This window comes from Lytechinus pictus, chromosome 14, assembly GCF_037042905.1.
Source record: "Lytechinus pictus isolate F3 Inbred chromosome 14, Lp3.0, whole genome shotgun sequence".
Lineage (NCBI taxonomy): Eukaryota > Metazoa > Echinodermata > Echinoidea > Temnopleuroida > Toxopneustidae > Lytechinus > Lytechinus pictus.
In genome coordinates this window covers 9,792,433-9,811,405 of record NC_087258.1, presented here as the reverse complement: position 1 = coordinate 9,811,405, position 18,973 = coordinate 9,792,433, and the positions used below count along the sequence as shown (strand labels likewise).

The 18,973-nt window shown below is 35.7% G+C and overlaps 2 protein-coding genes across 9 annotated transcripts in view; one reads left to right on the top strand and one right to left on the bottom strand.

Moving 5' to 3' along the window:
• LOC129275916 (peroxisomal membrane protein PEX14-like) overlaps window positions 1–3,597 on the top strand; it is a 16,259-nt gene extending 12,662 nt beyond the window's left edge. The window contains exons 8-9 of one of the 2 annotated variants that reach the window (XR_010295766.1): window positions 140–2,447; window positions 2,893–3,597. Coding sequence is in view for 1 of the 2 variants with exons in the window: in XM_054912381.2 (XP_054768356.2) it covers window positions 140–491 (352 nt within the window). In the remaining variant the exon portion in view is untranslated. Of the gene's footprint in view, window positions 1–139 lie in introns of both variants that reach the window. The other variant, XM_054912381.2, reaches the window with a different exon arrangement.
• LOC129276672 (leucine-rich repeat-containing protein 34-like) lies at window positions 3,598–18,973 on the bottom strand. 7 transcript variants are annotated; one of them, XM_064109889.1, is made up of 11 exons: window positions 18,914–18,967; window positions 18,385–18,524; window positions 16,928–16,942; window positions 15,621–15,638; window positions 13,920–14,109; window positions 13,383–13,466; window positions 10,894–11,022; window positions 10,032–10,282; window positions 9,393–9,548; window positions 7,914–8,040; window positions 3,598–6,351 (listed from the first exon to the last, which is right to left on the bottom strand). In XM_064109889.1, exons 2-11 carry the CDS (start codon window positions 18,495–18,497, stop codon window positions 6,184–6,186), a joined length of 1,251 nt encoding a protein of 416 aa, XP_063965959.1. In that variant the 5' UTR covers window positions 18,498–18,524; window positions 18,914–18,967; the 3' UTR covers window positions 3,598–6,183. The 7 variants fall into 7 exon arrangements, with proteins under 7 accessions (XP_063965959.1, XP_063965960.1, XP_063965961.1 ...); XM_064109890.1 differs by lacking the exons at window positions 15,621–15,638; window positions 16,928–16,942 and adding an exon at window positions 16,464–16,490 and having other exon boundaries at window positions 18,914–18,973; XM_064109891.1 differs by lacking the exon at window positions 16,928–16,942 and having other exon boundaries at window positions 18,914–18,973.

Genomic DNA, 18,973 nt, shown 5'->3' with positions numbered 1-18,973 from the left:
ATGTCATTCTATTCAAGGGTTTTATTGAGAATCAGGGGCTCTAAGTAAAATATGACGAGGTAAATCCAGTTGGATCTGCCCCTGCGTTTGGGTATTTGTGTTTATTAATTACTACTGCTATTCTAATTTTCATCCCCAGGCATCAGTTCCCATCCACTCCCCAGAGGACGACAATACCCAGCTGGCAGCGAGGCAGCAGCGATCAATCATCCACAAAGAGCAACTCGCCCCCTCCCGTCTCCTCCGAAGCCACCAACAACATCTCGTCATCCTCACCACCACCACCGCCTTCAATCAGCAGCGAGCCAGTAACCAATGGTGACTCCTTGTCCACCGACCCCACCCAGACGCCCATCAAAGAGCCGATCAGAGAGAACGGAACAGATGACATCATCCAGCAGGACCCAAGTCCCACCCCCGATGAGCATGTGAATGGAAGTGTGAAACCTGTTGGGAGTCAAGCCACGCCCACTTTAGATGGTACTGCCTGAGGTGGGCGATAGACTTTGAACGACTTGAGTACTTCCAGACTCCAAGCTTCAGACTCATTCAACAATCACTGGGAAACAAAGGGATGGAGTTGAGGTCGGGAGTCCAAAGTCGTAAGACCGTTGGTTAAAATTATCTTCCATAGTTTGTTTCACCTCGATCGAGAACTTGAAAATGGCCAATACTCGGTCTCTGGTAGTCTGGTAACATGCTCTTAACCCGTTGTGTGCCAGGGAAATTGTAGCTCTATCGAATTTATGTGTATTTCATGGTGCCTTTTGCACATGTGGATATGTCAAGAGTTAGTTTCCCTGAGAACTCTCACAAAGTCTGTCCAAAGTGTGTTTGATTGTCGAGGAGAAAGGAGGTTTTCAAATCAGGTACTATTACCCCCTTGCCACTCGCTTGCTGGACACGTTTGCCAGTTCTGCTGGAACGTAATATTTATCTGAGAAATTATGATGATGGTGATGATTACGATGACTGATGACTATGATGATGATTATGATGATCGTGAGAAGTATGGTGGTGACTATGATGATGATCATGATGAGGAATGTTATTAATAATGATGATGATGATAAGTTAGTATGTTGACCCGGGGGGGGGGGGGGGCACTCACATATATTGGTGGTACGGGGACGTGCCGCTTTGATGACCCCCTATTTCAGACCTAATTTTCAGTTCTCTAGATACTCCGAATGACAAGTTCAGTTCAGAAGCCGCCCAGCCCTGCTCGCAAGACCCCCGTTACGAGACATCTTAGTTCCCCAGCCCTTGCCAAAATTGTCAAGCACGAGCACCGCATGCAAGAGGATGCACGTACAGCTTCGCAACTCCCTAGCTGCTCCATGCATGGCTAGCACATGCACAGCGCTATATCTACAGTGCCGCGATCCTGTTCCGAAGGCCCCGTTTTTTACACACCGCGGTATATATTTAGTTCCCAAGACCCCATACTTTACCCTTTTAGTCGGTTCCTTAGACCGCTATTTCAGAGTTTCGTGAGGCACACCCCCATCAAAAAATAATTTGAGTGCCCCCCCCCCCCCCCCCCCCGATGTTGACGATGATGATATCTTAACCTCGATAGGACAGTTAATTTTTAGAGCATTTCTCTTCCAATCATAGGACTTGCATAACCATAGTAAGTTACTGATGTAGATCCCTATCATTCATCCAGTCGTGTTCAATACAAAGAAAATAAATACCCTTTTCCAACTCTAATATGCTGAGAAAATGGCTAAAAGGGAGACCTTCCGTCCCATTCATTGAGATCTGAGGTACGACTTGGCAGAGGTTCACGCTCCCAGTCTCCGGCGAAAGTTCTTTCCTAAATTTAAAAAAAAGCCTGGGCTTTCAGAAAATATTTCATCTTTGCCCAATAAAAAAAAAAGGTTTCAACTTCAAATACCTTTTTTTTTTAAACAAATGTTGACATCCACCCCTATTCTAAGTGAGCATTATCACATATTCTTTCAATTTTCTTTTTTGTAAAGTTAATTTCAAATCAAGTGGAAATCAATTTTTAATCAAAGAGAGTTGGATTGGACATCTATATGATATACAATGGTGTGATTACTGCTACCTATGTGTGCATGGATCTCTTCATTTAACATGATTTTTGTATGGGTTTGAGGGTATTTGAAATACCAGCATTAATTTAGCACCTTTTTTAAGAAGATACAAAGCACTTTATAGACCTTTGCAAACATTTTTCCGTTGTGCGGAATTCAGTTAGGCGGTCTTTCTTTATATATCATGTTTTACATAGATTCAAATTTCATGATTTGAATAAAACCAAAGATATACATGTATGAATAAATAGTAAAAATCAAATATTCATATTAAAGGAAGTGCATTAATCAAACTGTCCTTTTTTTTTTAAATATGGAAAATGGCTAATTTCTGTGCAATTTTTATTAGGTCAATTGCCCATGACTAATAAAATTGTAATTGTAATTGTAATTGAAAAGGTTTTATTGAAATTATTGCACTTTGCAGCCAAAAGGCTGAATTGCGTACAATTTACAGGCATATATACATAGAGTGTACAGATTTAAAAACATCAAACTTGAAATGATGACGAAAATATAATGCAACTTAATATATTATGTGTACTAAAAGGAAAAGATGAAGTAATAAAAAAATACAAACACATGTGGTGGTGGAAGGATGCTTATTGATAAACGTCTTAATTCAAACAATAAGAAACTTAGTTTTAAGCAGGAACAGAAACGAAAGACAGGAGGGTGTCTGGGGACGAGCGAGTAGTCAAGTCCAATGCACAGCTCCAGCCAAGGATTGCTAATCCCACAACACCATTCAACCTGAGCAATGGAATTGGTTATTCAAATCCATCGCTCAGGTGGAACTTTGTAGGATCAGCTAACTTCACCGGAGCTATGTTCATGTGCATCTTCAATTTTCAATTAAAGAATGAAATAGAAGGCCCATGTCAACCTAAAAATGCTTTGATATTTTGTTGTTATTTACATTTTATAATTTTATTATTGTTTAGCATAGCAGTGAAAATAACATATATATTTTTTAATACCCCAATTTTTGTGAAACAGAATTTTAGAGTTTCACCAAAGTAGGAGACTCATTATTCATTACATTTATTATTGAAGTAACTTCAAAACAATGAGTTTATTTTTCCAAATCACAAATTAATTATTATGTTTTCTTTATCCATGGCATTTCCCAACAATGTACTTACACCCCCCCCCCCATGACAAAGAAAATTAGGTGAGAGCATTGGGGTGATTTTGCCAGCCTGCATATGCTGATGTACGTATGACAAGCCATTTTTCTTGAATTCCAAAACAGCTTGCCATACATACATTGGCATCCTTTGGCGTACTAGTCGAGGTGTGACAGCTCAGGAGATGTTAGTGACTGGTAACCCTTTCTTGTGATAAATGATATACTAAAAATGATCATGGTGTTGATTTAGTTCCCAAGAAAGGGTCACCAGTTGTACATGAAGTCTATAGTTACTAGTACTTATGAACAGCTTTATGAATTTTTTTTTCAAATTGAGCATGTGTGCCAATTAATTTTGTACAAATTGCAATATTAAATAGTATTGACTTTACACATGAATTGGCTTGTTTTAATGGTCTCTTTTATTTATAACCACAACGTTGGAACAATCATAATATATCTTACGCTTTGTATACTTCTATATACACTGTATTTACATGTAGAGAAAGCAATCATGAGTAGTCTTTTTACAAGATAAATTATAAAAACATGTCACATGTAACTCATTTCCAAGGTATAAGAGTGGACGGAATGAAAATAGAATTGCATAACATTCACTTGATTTTCAGTAAAAAAAATTTGAAGTAAAAAGAGCAGCACAAATGATTCAACTGTAATATTTGACACTGAAAGTTTTCAGCTTGTCTTTTGGCTGAGCTAAGCAACTTGTAGTACCTTTTGGACCAAAGCTTTTCTTAAAGATATTAAGTAAGATGCATATCAAGTCACACCGAGAGTTAACATGTCCACTGTGGACAAGAAATAGCATTGTGTCTGAAAATCAACAAAATGTGTCACATTTGCAGTTGCACCTTTATAATTTCAAATTGCATCTGTTGTGTAGTTATAAAAACACCGAGCTGGCTTTAACCATGCAAATAATGGAAGGAAAAAAGGAAAACAAGATTTGGTGGAATGAATAACATACAAGTAATTAGCAAACATTATAGCAGTAGCAGTTGGTTTTTAAAATCATATTTTTCCGCACCCAGCAAAAGCGACCAATTGAATAAGATTATCATCCTATGAATAATCAGTTAGAAAAAAACTGAATATATTTGTTTTTAACTAACATAAAAACAGAACTTGTGCACCAAGACTTTAGCAGAGCAATAACAACTGATGTACACATTTTATATAAAACAAGATCTGTGAGTATACTATATAAATAGTAGAAACTTCATGAAAAAAATATATATTCACGATCACCGTGACCATTCTACTTATATAACGATGAACTCTGGTTCTGGTAACAACATAATGTAAACTGTTAACAGAATTGAACAAATCTTACACAGAATTATAAAATAAACATCTGCCAGTTTTTCTGGAAAATGTAAAGAGCAAATGAAGATTTGAATAATTACAGAAAAATTCCCGTCCATTAACAGTGTGGTCCCACATGTTGTTTCCTGTGTTTATAGCTAGTATTAGCTACACCAGAAAAAATACATGTTCATGAAATTATATAATTTCAAGCAAGCCTGAATTATTTCAATTGAACTTTGTTGTTCTCAAGAACCATTCCGGCGTATGATCAACACTTTAAGATGGCTTCCAACCATTTCCTATCAAAATTAGATTTCTTTCCCAGAACGTGAACTTAGCTTTAAGCTGGTACATCAGGCTATAAAGGGATGGTCCGAGCTGAAAATATTTATATCTAAATAAATAGAGTAAAATTCACAGAGCAAAATGCTGAAAATTTCATCAAAATTGGATAGCAAAGTTATTGAATTTTAAAGTTTATCAATATTTTGTGAAATAGTTATATGCAGATTGTCATGAATATTCATTAGGTGGGCTGTTGATGTCACATCTCCACTTTCCTTTTTCTTATGTTATTACATGAAATCATAGATGTTTCATTTTTTCATACATGTGTAAATGATGTGTCTCCATTGTAATGAAATAAGTTGCGGCAATAAATAACTAATGCACTTAATCAGTTGTCAATCCAATTGTTTAGTTCTTGGTAGAAAAATATTGAATAAACCTAATTTCAATTTTCATAAATAAAATACAAAAGAACAAGTGGGGATATGACATAATCAGCCCACCTAATGAATATTCATAAAGACATGCCTAGAACTGTTTCACCGGAATATGGAAATCTTTAAAATTCAATAACTTTGTTATCCGATTTTGATCAAATTTTCAGCATTTTGCTCTGTGAATTTTACTCTATTTATTGAGATATGAATATTTCCAGCCTGGACCATCCCTTTCAATATGAAAAGAACAGAGTTCAAAGCTCTACCCCAACCAATTTTACTCTGTCAAATATCGGATATCTTTACATTTACTTTCCACTGCGCATTTGCATAATTCAAACGAACGGACAACAAAAACGATCGGAAGCAATGAATTTTCCTATGAAGGAAGAGAATAAAGTAAAGGGGGACATAAAACACAACAGGTGAACAAATACAGAGTAGTTGTGTAACAGCTCAAATTATACCAAGCTGGTTGGAGTAACTACCAGTCTGTTGTCTGCAGTTTTACTACATCACACCGACTTTAAAGGCATGTTCATTAAATGGTTGTGAATGACAAGAAAATCCTTGATTTGTCCATTTTAAATTCTTGTTATACAGCATAAAATTTTCATGTAAACTACAAGGTTCCTATAAACACAAAAATCCTCTCGCTTTTCTTTTAAAACAGTGGTTGTCATAAATACAAGTAATAAATAACATTGATGGGGTGTTAAAACCTTGATTTTAGAGTTATGACATTGAGTAGCAACCTACTTTTGCCTACGAAGAATTCTCTACAAGAATTAAGCGACTACTTTCAAACAATATGAGTGTGCCACCATTGCCATATTTCTAAAATACAGCTCAGCCCTCAATTTTTTTTTCAATTTTGAGATTCAAGGTTTTAACATGCTGGCATCGATAAAGAATTTAGAATGAAGCCAACTCAGATCTTATCATTTTTCACATCGGGACCGTAGAATGGCGTCCAATAGTAATGCCTTTGGAGACCATGTGAGAGCTCAGAAAGGTAGACTTGACCGTCAACAACGTAAGGTTTCACATCTGTCCTTTCTAAAGCTAGTTTACCGCCCTCTATCAGTTGGTGGAAAGCCTAAAAAATTTGAAGAATCAAAGTATTTATTACTGGCAACAGTTAATAGCTACTTTCTGATAATTTTTACAGTAGACTCTAGATAGCTGACCTTCCAGAGGTCATATAATCACTTAAAGCATTATTTTAGTCCAGGGTACCGTAATGAAAAAGTTAGCGATTGATCGCACGCTTGATTTTTATGATTGATAGTACATTATAGTCAATGCAATCAATCAAGACGATATTCTCCTACAATGATTGATAAGCTTTGTGTTACAGGCCCCAGAATATGCAAAACATATCTTATTCACATCTTTTAAAGGTCAAGTCCACCTGAGAAAAAAGTTGTTTTGAATCAACAGAGAAAATTCGGACAAGCATAATGCTGAAAATTTCATCAAAATCTGATGTAAAATAAGAAAGTTACGACATTTTGAAATTTCGCTTATTTTTCACAAAATAGTTATATGCACAATTTAGTCACATGCATATGAGAGAATTGATGATGTCCCTCACTATTTCTTTTGTTTTTTATTGTTTGAATTATACAATATTTCAATATTTACAGATTTGACAATAAGGACCAACTTGACTGAACAATATAATGTTAAGTATGGTATCTCCACATGTTCAGTGAGAAATGAAACTTTGTTTCACAGGACAATGAGGAGAAAATTAGAATATTTCTTATTTCAAATAATAAAATACAAAAGAAAAAGTGAGTGAGTGATGTCATCAGTTCCCTCATTTGCATACCAACCAGGATGTGCATATAACTATTATGTGAAATCATGGACCTACTAGTAGGTCCATGATTTCACATAACTAGTAGGTCCATGGTGACATTAAGCGAAACTTAAAAATGTCATAACTTTCTTATTTTACATCCGATTTTGATGAAATTTTCAGTGTTATGCTCGTTGGATTTTTCTCTTTTTATTCAAATCAACTTTTTGTTGGGGTGGACTTGTTCTTTAAGTCAAATTTTGCCCAAGTCGAACAGAATTCTGTGATCCCCCGACATTTGACTTAATTTGATATTGGTAAAAGTATAAATAATGTTTCCACATTCATTTAAGCGCATGATTGCGCAGTAATATAATATCTGTAAGTTTATGCATTAATAGGGCAATTATTATTATAATTAAAAATTGGGCGATTGGAGCACTAAATATGTAGCCCACATCAATAAAGTTAAAGTTTAGATGAATTTGAAATGTGGACAAAAGAGATTATGAAAACTTGTTAACAAAACATCTTGTATTTGCTATAAGGCACTGAATCAACAGAATAATAATTTATTCACTCAATTCTGGTGAGAGTCACATAAAATGTACGTACAAAAGCAGGCATGGGATTAGACAAATGGCCACCTTGACCTTCCAACCTTTCTATTTGTTATGTTATAAATGGCAATGGGCATTTAAAAAACAATTATTAGCTGTGGACCATTTTTCATGACATTCTTCCAAATTATGAAAGAATTTTGACAGGATATATTGAGAATAACTAGGTTACAATGATCTTTTCCACAACTTTACTTTATCTAATCATTCAGTGATAAAGATTTTTAAACTTACATTACAGGCATCTTCTTCATGGTGATTGCCCCAGATAAACACGCTGTTGAAATTAGGATTGTTCTCCATGGCTCTGGCTATGGCACATAAACCTTGCGCTCTGATGTTATTACTTGTGATAACTAACCTGAATTGGGGAATGATGGATTAGTTAGTAGAAATGAACTGTAGACATGACAAAAAACTTCCATTTGAGAACACTATACCCCAGTTTCCCTTCTCATCAATTCCTTCTCCAAGTACGACAAACCCTAACTGCCCCAAGCAAGCAATTTAAGTATCAAAACACCCGTTTCTTGACGTCGGTCCGAAGATAACACAACAGCCCGGCATATACAGTCACAGCAGGGGGCCATGCACACACGATGGGATGCATGCGCAGCGCTGAGCTCGGTTTCTGCAAAACATATGCCGTCATTTTTATTCGCTTACTTTCCTTATTTCGAGGTCGATTTTCTTCGTTCGAAATTGAAAATGGACTTACATTGGATTACTGAATACAATATGCCTTTGAAAACGTGATTAAATATCGAATACAATAATTTCATTCCGAAGGTCCTACTACAGGCAGAGAAGTCTTACGTAATAGCACAGCTGTTGTTTATCTTTTGGTCCTTTGCTCAACGCTCATATACTGGCCTGTGGAGGTGAAATTGAGACAGCGGGGATTACCCCTGGATTACCTGGCCAAGCGCAGTTGATAAGGGCTTGGAAATGATATTTGGGAGATCCAAATGAAAAATGGGGTATAACACCGCAGTTTGCAATCTGAACTGCGGTCTTTCTCCAAACGGGGGTTTGACGTAATGGATAGACTGCCTGCAGTCAACATTAACATTGCGAAAACAATGAACACATTAATAAAAGAACAAGTCCTTTTCACACATATTGAGACTTTTGGGCCCATATTCTCAAAAGAGGTTCAATTGCACCATGGACTATGCAGATTTCCCGTAATGTCGTGTTTCAATTTAAGCGCCCTTTGCCAAAAGCGCACAGTTGTACCTATAGGCCTACTTTTTTTCATTAGTGTATGCAATGAAATAAGCCTAGTTATGTAAACAATTCTGTACAGTCCATGGTTTTGTACCATGATACAATTGAAACCTCTTTTGAGAATACTGGCCTTGGACTTTGACCCCGTTTTTGAACTCTGAGCTTAGTAAAAAAAAGGTCAGACCATGTGAAATCCCCCCCCGCAAAAAAAAATAAATGGTTCATATTGAAGTTGAATTGTGCAATGGTTCTTGGCAGTTTGCAAGAATAGAGAAGGATGGATGGACAGACTGGGGGACCAAGACGTGCACAGCATAACCCCAAATCATGAATAATTTCTCATTGCATCTTCGGTGAATCAATAGATCTGCACTTCATGGTTTTAGATATATAAGTTAGTATGACACAGATTATTGAATAAAGCAATCATAAATAAGTTAGGACCTTCCGAACTTCATAAATATTCGCAACCCCGTGACTTACGTGTGCAGGTTACTGTTCATGTCCATGAGTGATCTGCTCAGGTCCATTGCTCCGTCATCCTCGATGCAGTTATGGCCCAAGTCTAGGATCTCAAGTGGAGTGTTCTTCATGAGGACTCTAGATAGGTACTTGGCCCCATCTCTCCTGATCTTGTTACTGCATGATTTTAATCATCAATGGGAAAAAAATGTAACAATCTTTTACTTGCTAGGCAAGTGTAACCGCTTCAGTTTCATCGATTCTGCCAGTGGGGCTTGCCTACAAAGCATAGAAAACCTTATCCATTCTGATATACTACGCACCAGGTGTGTGTTTCATAAAGCTGTTCATAAGTTAAGAGCGACTTTAAGAATGACTGGTGATCCTTTATTGTGGTAAATGGTATATTCATTGGCGATGGTTATGTGAGTAAGAAAGGTTCACCAGTTGTTCTTCAAGCCGCTCTTAACTTACGAACAGCTTTATAAAACACCCACTTGGCCAGTGGAACAGGAACATTAAGACCAGACAGTTGTTTGCAGGATCGAACCACTGTCAACACCATTGCTTGCCCCTCCAAACCTTTGTCTGGCCAGAATGTTTCATTGCTCACTGCACCTGGCTAAACACAGAAGATTTGTTTTGAAGGCTCTGACTCACCAAGCAAGATCCAGATACTTGAGCCCGATATTCTCCACCAGCATCTCGGAGAGCCTCTCCGCTCCCGTGTCCTTGATGTCGCACTTCTGCAGGTGGAGTTCGGTCAGGGTGCTGTTGACCTTCAGCATCTTGGCAAAGTGGATAGTCGTCTCCTCCTGCTGACTGAACAACAGAGGGCGGTTCATGCAAAGAACCTTCAAAGTGCTGTTGTAGTTCAGGACTGTGGTGAAGGCAATCATGCTTTGAGTGTCCTGGAGTTGACATAAAAGAGATACAATAGAAAATATAAATGGGTGGTTCATGCAAATACATGCAAGCCTTCAGATTGTCTCCTGCTGCTGACTGAACGACATAACAGTGGACAGTCAAGCATAGAGGCTACAGAGTGTAGTTGTTCAGCAAGTTGGCAAAGGTACCCTTGGGAGTGTTTCATGAAAGGATTTGTCAGAAGTTTTGTCCAAACAAAGTCTGTTTTATTGGACAGTAATCATAGTAAGAGGCACAGAACATTCAGAGTGCTGCAATTGTTCAGGACAGTGATGGAGGCACTCATGCCCGCTAGTGTCCTAGGCTTAAAATGAATGGGATTTAAAAACGTCAATGTACAGAGCCTTCCAGTAGCTCCTTTTGCTGATCAAAAAACAGAGGGAGCCTCATGCACAGAGCTTTCAGAGTGCAGGTGTAGTTCAGCAAGATGGCATACTGCAATCCTGCTAGAGTATCCAGCAAGAGACTGAAGCCCCTGAAATCATTCAATTTTAATGGCTGATCATAAACTTGTCATAGAAACTGTGTATTTGTTATAAGAATTCTTTATGAAATGGGCCCCTGTACTATAATATACATTTTCATTGTCATTTACCTGGTCGGTGTCTCCGATGTCTAATGATTGTAAAGCTGTGTTGACCTGTAACACACCAGCTAGAGCCATGCCTCCTTTATTCCCTATCTTATTACCATTTAGCTTCAGCTCTTGAAGCGTCTCATTTACCTGAATACACATGTAAAAAAAAGGGAAAGAAATGTAAATATACATTCCCAGGACCAAAATCCAATTGAAACCAGTTGGATTTCCAACTGGTTTCAATTGGTTTCAATTGGTTTTAACTGGTTTCAATTGGTTTTAACTGGAATTTAACAATTTCCAGTTGAAACCAATTGAAACCAGTTGGGCAACTGGAAATCCTAACTGGAACCAGTTGGGTAACTGGAAATGACTTCCAATTGGAAATGATTTCTAACTGGAACCAGTTGAGTAACTGGAAATCCCAACTGGAACCAGTTGGGCAACTGGAAATCCTAACTGGAACCAGTTGGGTAACTGGAAATGACTTCCAATTGGAAATGATTTCTAACTGGAACCAGTTGAGTAACTGGAAATCCCAACTGGAACCAGTTGGGCAACTGGAAATCCTAACTGGAACCAGTTGGGTAACTGGAAATGACTTCCAATTGGAAATGATTTCTAACTGGAACCAGTTGAGTAACTGGAAATCCCAACTGGAACCAGTTGGGCAACTGGAAATCCTAACTGGAACCAGTTGGGTAACTGGAAATGACTTCCAATTGGAAATGATTTCTAACTGGAACCAGTTGAGTAACTGGAAATCCCAACTGGAACCAGTTGGGCAACTGGAAATCCTAACTGGAACCAGTTGGGTAACTGGAAATGACTTCCAACTGGAAATAATTTCTAACTGGAACCAGTTGGGTAACTGGAAATCTTAACTTGAACCATGTAGTTGTGTAACTGAAAATCCTAACTGGTAGCAACTGGGTAACTGGAGATGACTTCTAACTGGAAAGATGGGTAACTGGAAATGAATTCTAATTGGAACCAGTTGGGTAACTGGAAATAAAACTGGAACCAGTTGGGCAACTGGAAATGATTTTCAATTGGTTTCCAATTGGAAATTTTCCAGTTACCCAACTGGATCCAATTGAAACCAGTTAATTTGCATATTATCTGCCAGTGTGCACAGATTAATGTTTTATGAGATTCATCATCATTAACAATGTATCTATTTTTCTCTTTTCAATTTCAAGTACCACACTTTTTAAAGATAAGTATTTTGAATACTTTGCAGTCAAAACCATGTTCATAAATGTTATAGATTATAATTAAAACAGATTAAAGGATAATTAGTACACCACTAACTATTACCAAATTACATCAAATAAAAATACATCTATCTGAAGATCTTCCATATAAATATATACATATGAAAGTCTGTATTTTATCAATGCCCTTTACATTGGTATCAATAGACATATAACACTGCTTCTGTGTTGGCATGAGCAATAGTTAGTGCAAATGCTAATTAATTTGTAACTAATTAAGTTCATTCCAACTGGAAGTTCCAATTGGATCCAGTTGGAAACCAATTGGTTTCAACTGGTTCCAGTTGAAACCAGTTGCCTCCAATTGGTTTCAACTGGAACCAATTGAAACCAGTTGCCTCCAATTGGATTCAACTGGTTTTAATAGGGAAATTGGAACAACTGGAACCAATTGACACAAATTGCCAACTGGTTCCAGTTGCCCAATTGGTTTTAACTGGAACCAATTGGCAACTGGTTTTCAATTGGAACCAATTGGTTTTAACTGGAACCAATTGGCAACTGGTTTTCAATTGGAACCAGTTGTTCCAATTTCCCTATTGAAACCAGTTGGCCAACTGGTTTCAATTGGTTTTGCCCTAATTGGTTTTAACTGGATTTTGGTCCTGGGTTACACTACATTATTTCATCTTTACAAGAAATTCTGTCTCACGTTTTCAAAACACCAGGGAAGACTGGAAGTAGCTGTATCCCATAAGCTTAAGGACAAGGTGATGTTATACAAAGCTGTTTGTAAAGATATGCACAACTTTACACACAAACTAACTACATGTAGATGAATCATTCACCACAAAGTCACTTCATCCTGCTACTACTCAAACCATCGCTACTCAAGCCATATTCAGCTCATCTCATCTGGTTTACAGTCCTTTTCAGGACTTCACTCACTTTCAGAAAAGAATACTTATAATTTCCTCTTTTCATCCTTTCTCGTCTTTCCATTTAAATTTCTCTGCCTGTATTTCCTTCCCTTCTTCACATTACACATGGTGAACCGTAAACTTTCTCCACGTTATAAACTCCACCATGCAAACCTACAAAGATAATCTAAAGTCACCCATCATGCATAAAAAATGTACCTAACGTAGAAACTGCTTAATAAAGGTAAGCGATTGATCATAGTGCTGATTTCTACAAATGACTGCATTGAATATTGTGTATGATCATTCGTAAAATTAAGCCCTGTAATCAATCACTAAGCTTAATGGTACTAGGCCCTGCATTTCCTACCTGAAGACCACTGGCGATTATGGCACCTCCCTCCGGACCAAGATCATTACACATCAGACTCAGTCTCTTCAAAGCACAGGTTTCCTACAGAAATATCATTGATAAAAACAAATATTTAAAGGAAAAGATCAGTTTCAATGTTCACTTTAATAGAAGTATTCTGGTGTAAACATTTTCAATCTTGTCTTGTAATCAGAGGAGGCAATGGATGGAAATGTGGACAGGCAGTACATGGTACCAGAATCTTCTGGTCAGATGGGTTTGGAGGGGCAAGCTAATGTAGGTTAATAATGGTTCGACCCTTCAAACATTTCTCCTTAGAATGCTACGATATTGCTAGGGAGAGGTTCATACCATATCTCTTACCTTAAGCAGTTCATTCTGCAATGCGTTCCACATCATTTGTAATGTTATCTTTATATCATGTCTAACCAAGAGACATAATTATCTATTGTATGTGTCGAGGAGAGAGAGGAGTCACTCGACTGCAATTTGTCTGATGGTCATATAGGATCACATAACACCTGAAGAACTCACCTTCAGCAATTCTGCAATGTGTTCTGCACCTTTGTCAGTGATCTGGTTGTACCTCAGATCCAACCCTGAGACGTAGGTATTATTGGCAAGGACCTTCAGGAGAACATAGGCATCCTCGTCCTGGAGCATCTTGTTTGTCAGGAGATGGTTGTTCCCTGGCATCTCCATCTCCATGAAGTCTTTGGGGTCACTAGGATGGGTCATAGGTCAAAGGTCAATATAATTATTTCCAAAAACATAAAATAATAATTTTGTAAAGTGCACAAACTAACCAAAAGTATACTTTCTGTGCTATGTAAGAGCTCCTGATGTGCCTTGTTCTTAACTAAATACATGTGTTTAAGTTTTTAATTGAAATTATTCACCAATGGTGCTGTCTAGTTCACATCTTTTAAGTACAGTACTGGTAAACTATTTTCATGTGGGGGCTACACAAGCAAATGCTTGATTCTATGTAGACACACTTAACAGTAACATACTATTAGGGTGCATTTTAAAACTTGGTGATTGACAATTGGTTATTAGTAATAATGGTAAATGGTAAATTTTCATGATTGACCTTCCTTCAGTGAGCACAATATTTTCTTGAATCTCAAAATATTCATTCAACTTGCTTTGCAAGACTGGAAATATCATTGATCATTGTTTTCTAGAATGCTAATAAAATGCTGGGTATATTTTAAATAATTGGTTTAAAAAAACATAATCACAGTCTTTGTGTAAATTGAAGTTTCATTCTAAGTCTAGCATGATAAAAATGTATTGGGATTTTAATAACCAATATATGTATTGTTGCTACTATGGTAGGTAAGTTTATAAAGGGCAGAAAAAAATGAAGCTCTACATAAAAATGTGTATAAAGAAAGCAAGTGCAAAAATCACTCATTATCTTCTAAGAATTTTTTTTTTGTGCTCCTAATTCAAATCAATCATATAATTAGAAAGATGAAAGATTTAGAATGGTAATTTTACATTTTCTTTGAGTACATGTACATGTAACTTACCATACACATGTACATTGTATTCTGGAAATAGTGATTATAATTTTTATGTGGATTTACTTTCTTATTAGATATGCAGTCAGCACTGCCACAGTAAAATCAATAGCAATGGCAGCTAAATAGCTTTTATTTTAAAATATCTATTTGTATTCATGAGGTCTGAAATGAAGAGTTAAAAGGATAATAGACTTTTACACAGCAGCTGTTTGACTTGGACCATGAGATATATTTATGGTAGTGTGGATGGTACCTAGACTACATTATAAATAATATTCTATTATAATTTGCATTGTGGTAGTGTGGATGGTAGACTACATTATGATTAATATTCTATTATAATTTGCATATATGCATATATAATTAATATGAAAAACAATGTGAAATGTATTGGTGATAATTCTGCAAACCAGTAATAATGGAAATTACAAAATATAATTAACAATGAAATACTCATGTAGTATTTGCTGGTAATATCCAGTATATATGTCTATAATTTAATTTGGTCTTGTAATGCAGGCTTCTACTGGTGAAGCATATACGGTATTATCAAGTGTAAAAATCACAACACACAAAATTTGAAGAAAAAAAATACAAATAAAAAAATGCTTCCACTCTAAGGAATTTGTTCCACTTGCAAGAAAAGAAGGAAATGTGTGTATATTTTTCACAGCAAACATCACAGCAAATGAAAATTACTTACTTCTCAGAAAGCTCCCACCTTTGTTAAAGATCATGCACAATATGAAATACAAGCAAGCAAATTATTACACCAAGCCAATTTGATCTTTTAATTAGCTGACAAGCAAAACAAATAGCATGCAGGGGATGACATTCATTAAACTGAATTAATTTAGAAGTTAAACCCAAGGTTATACTTTTAAATTGTATGAATAAAAAAAGCCACAAATAGAGTTTTAAAGAAATAAAAAAGACAACGACATATGCGTGTAGTGTGCAATTATCTCTTTGGAATTATATACAAGAGTAAATGCACCCAAAAAATTACATACTGAATTAAGTATTCAAAGTCAGAAAAAACAAACATTCTGACTTATTTTTTGATAAAAATATTGAGCCAAGTTGGGTATCAAATTTTTGGTATGATCTTGGCTTACTTCAGTAAAATTCTGTGTGCACTGTTGACTTCAAGGAGTACCCGTATTAGCCAAGCAAAGTACCGCTACTTGTAAAATTTTTACTTCATCAAACATTGAATTGAATAGTGGGTCAATATATTTCCTGTATTCCCCCAGAAAATATACTAAATATCATGAAGACACTTTTGGCAAATAATGATTGAAAGGGAAATAATACTAGCAATTGGGCTATTCACCAATATAAATAGAAAAGAGTGATTTTAGAATATTATCTTGAAACTAGTAAGGCCTCATTACGGTGTATAATCTTAATCCAGCCTGAAATCACATATCCTTATCCCAAAATATAAGACCCTATTCAGTCACCACATAATGGTAATCAAAGTGAACAAGATGTGTGTTAATCTGCCTTCTACCAAAATGCAATAAATATCATGAAATTATACCTTATCCTATTGCCATGTTTATCAGTACTTCCATGTTTAAGCAAGATAATGATCAAACAAGCATTAGACTGATCTTGCTACTCACAATGCCAGAACTTTAGGTAATTCAACAATCTAAATTTATCTTTCCGCTTTGACAACATGAGCAAAATAATGAGAATAATTGAGTTATGAGAAGAGATACACATAGCTGGATATATAAATATGGCACCTGTAATAAATAATATTACACAATTAAACAGGGCTTCTGATTACCAAATATAACGTGATTTTAAAAATATAAACATGAATATTTAAATATTTCCATATTTCCAAGTGCCATGCAATACTGTGAAATCTTGTTAAAAGCCATTAAGCCATTAATGTTTTTTGCACAAGAAAAAGTAAAGCATGTATACACAGAAATATACAGTATGTTCTTATTTTGGCTGCCATAATATTGCTTGAAGAAGCTAATAACTTACTTTCTAACCACACGCCTAAAGAAAAAGGAAATAACAGAAGTTTCATTTAATGGTTGCCATTAAAACTTTATGTGAAGAAAAGGGAATATGGGCTATTTTTAAGCTTAATATAAAGAACTTTACAAGACTGACATATTTTCAAACCAAAGTCCATCCAAAATATGGCATAATATAAGAAAAGGACAGAGAAAAGCTGCTGAACAAGTAAACAAAAAATGGGTCATTTTCTCAAAACCAGATCTTCACAAATTGATAATTCATTGAAATCTAATCAAATTAGCAATAGTAGTTTGACCTCACTTTGTGAGACATGACAAAAAACACACAGGGACAAAGATTATTTTCTAATTCTACAATTTCTTTCTCCAAAATTTTATCTCAAAATTAAATAGAATTCACATCAAACTTACTTTGCCCAAAGGAATTTTTAATATATTGCAGATTCATTTTTTGATAAATGCATAAAAGAAAGTAGTGAGTGACTAAGATATTGATAAGTAGCTGATGCACAAAACAAAACTTTGAAATTCTATCTTCATCAATATCTCTTATGAGTCAGCTCAACTCATATTTTGGATGGACTGGGCCAAGTTTAAGCTGCCTCTCAGACAAAAAGGTTTAATAGAAGTTATCTGAAATAACATGACTAGTCTTTGAAATTTGAAAAAATACTATGTATATTTGAAATGCATGATATTTTAAAACTTCTACAATGGCAACATTAGCAATAATTTATTTTCTTTAGACTACATGTACATTGCATCTTTAGAGAAAAACATTTAAAAAATAAACATTTTTAGCATCCATCCAGTGCCCCCCCCCCCACAAACAAAAACGTAAGTTGTAAAGAATGAAAAAAAAAACAGATATTGAATTTATTATACTAAAGAAAGAAAAATTAATGATGTGAAATAAGGAAGAAGAGTAAAACAGAGTCACATTCTAAATTTCTACTCATGTTTCAAACTAAGGGAAAAGTCCATGCACAATCATCAGGATTTTTAAAAGATATCATAAAAGATTCCCAGTCTTTACCATTTCTTAATGATAAAATTTCATACCGGTACCTTATCTCAAGTAATGGCAAAAGGGATAGGCCTATTACACTTTTTTTTAAGAATTCCCTGGAAATAAGGAAATTGGGAGAGAAATAAAGAGGGTGAAGAGGAAGAAAAGAAAGAGAAAGAAAAAGAAAAGCAAAGGATCATTTAGATAAAGAACATTATAGGGAACAAGATAATAAGACAAAAATAAAGAAGAAAGAAGGTCCGTAAGAACAAGAAAAAAGGATGGAAGATGAAAAAGATGAAGAAAATAAAAAAGATTAAATTTTGTAGAAGAAGAAAATAAACCGAAAAAAAAAGAGTAAAAAAAAAGGAAGACCAAAAAGACAAAAACTATAAAAATAGAAACAGAAAGAGGAAAGAAAAAGAAGAAGAAAGACGATCAATAATTACATGATTTGTTCATCTCTCTCCTTGTCCAGCACCTTCATGATAAATGGATTTGGTTTGACGTTTAACTCCAGGCAGACGTCTTCATAACGTGTTTGTACAGCTGCTGGATCCATCTTACTGCTTGTGTCCTCGTACTTGATCTGCAGAAAACAAATAGGAATAAATTTTAGAATAAATAACACATTATTAACAGTATAAAGAAAAATCTAAGCTACATTCACCAGTATATCATCACAACGTTTATTACAGTACCCTGTGCCAGCGGTACAAGGGCGGGCAGGCGGTAATTTCCCCCAGACCCACCCCATTGGCTTGTCACCTTGTGCTCGATGTCGAGTGTGCGTGTGAGGTGAAGTGACCATGATCGTCTTCATTGAATAAATTCACATTCAAAGTAAAGATTGATATGATTTGCGTCACTCACATATTGTATAAATCGTGTAAGGATTCACATTACAAATTTGCAGGCTATTAATCTAAATAAAGTCAATTAAAACGCTCAAAATATACAAATGGAAAAAGGTTTTACCACAATTCGCACAGCTGCTTCGTCTGTTGCCTAGTTTCGCTGCGCTAATCAATCAGCTGT

Coding starts and splice junctions, on each gene's coding strand:
- LOC129276672 (XM_064109889.1), bottom strand. CDS start 18,497: ATGGATCCAGCAGCTGTACAAACACGTTATGAAGACGTCTGCCTGGAG. Junction 9,549..10,031: donor AAGTATCTGGATCTTGCTTG/GTGAGTCAGAGC, acceptor AAAATCATGCAG/TAACAAGATCAGGAGAGATG. Junction 8,041..9,392: donor ATGAACAGTAACCTGCACAC/GTAAGTCACGGG, acceptor TCCCCAATTCAG/GTTAGTTATCACAAGTAATA.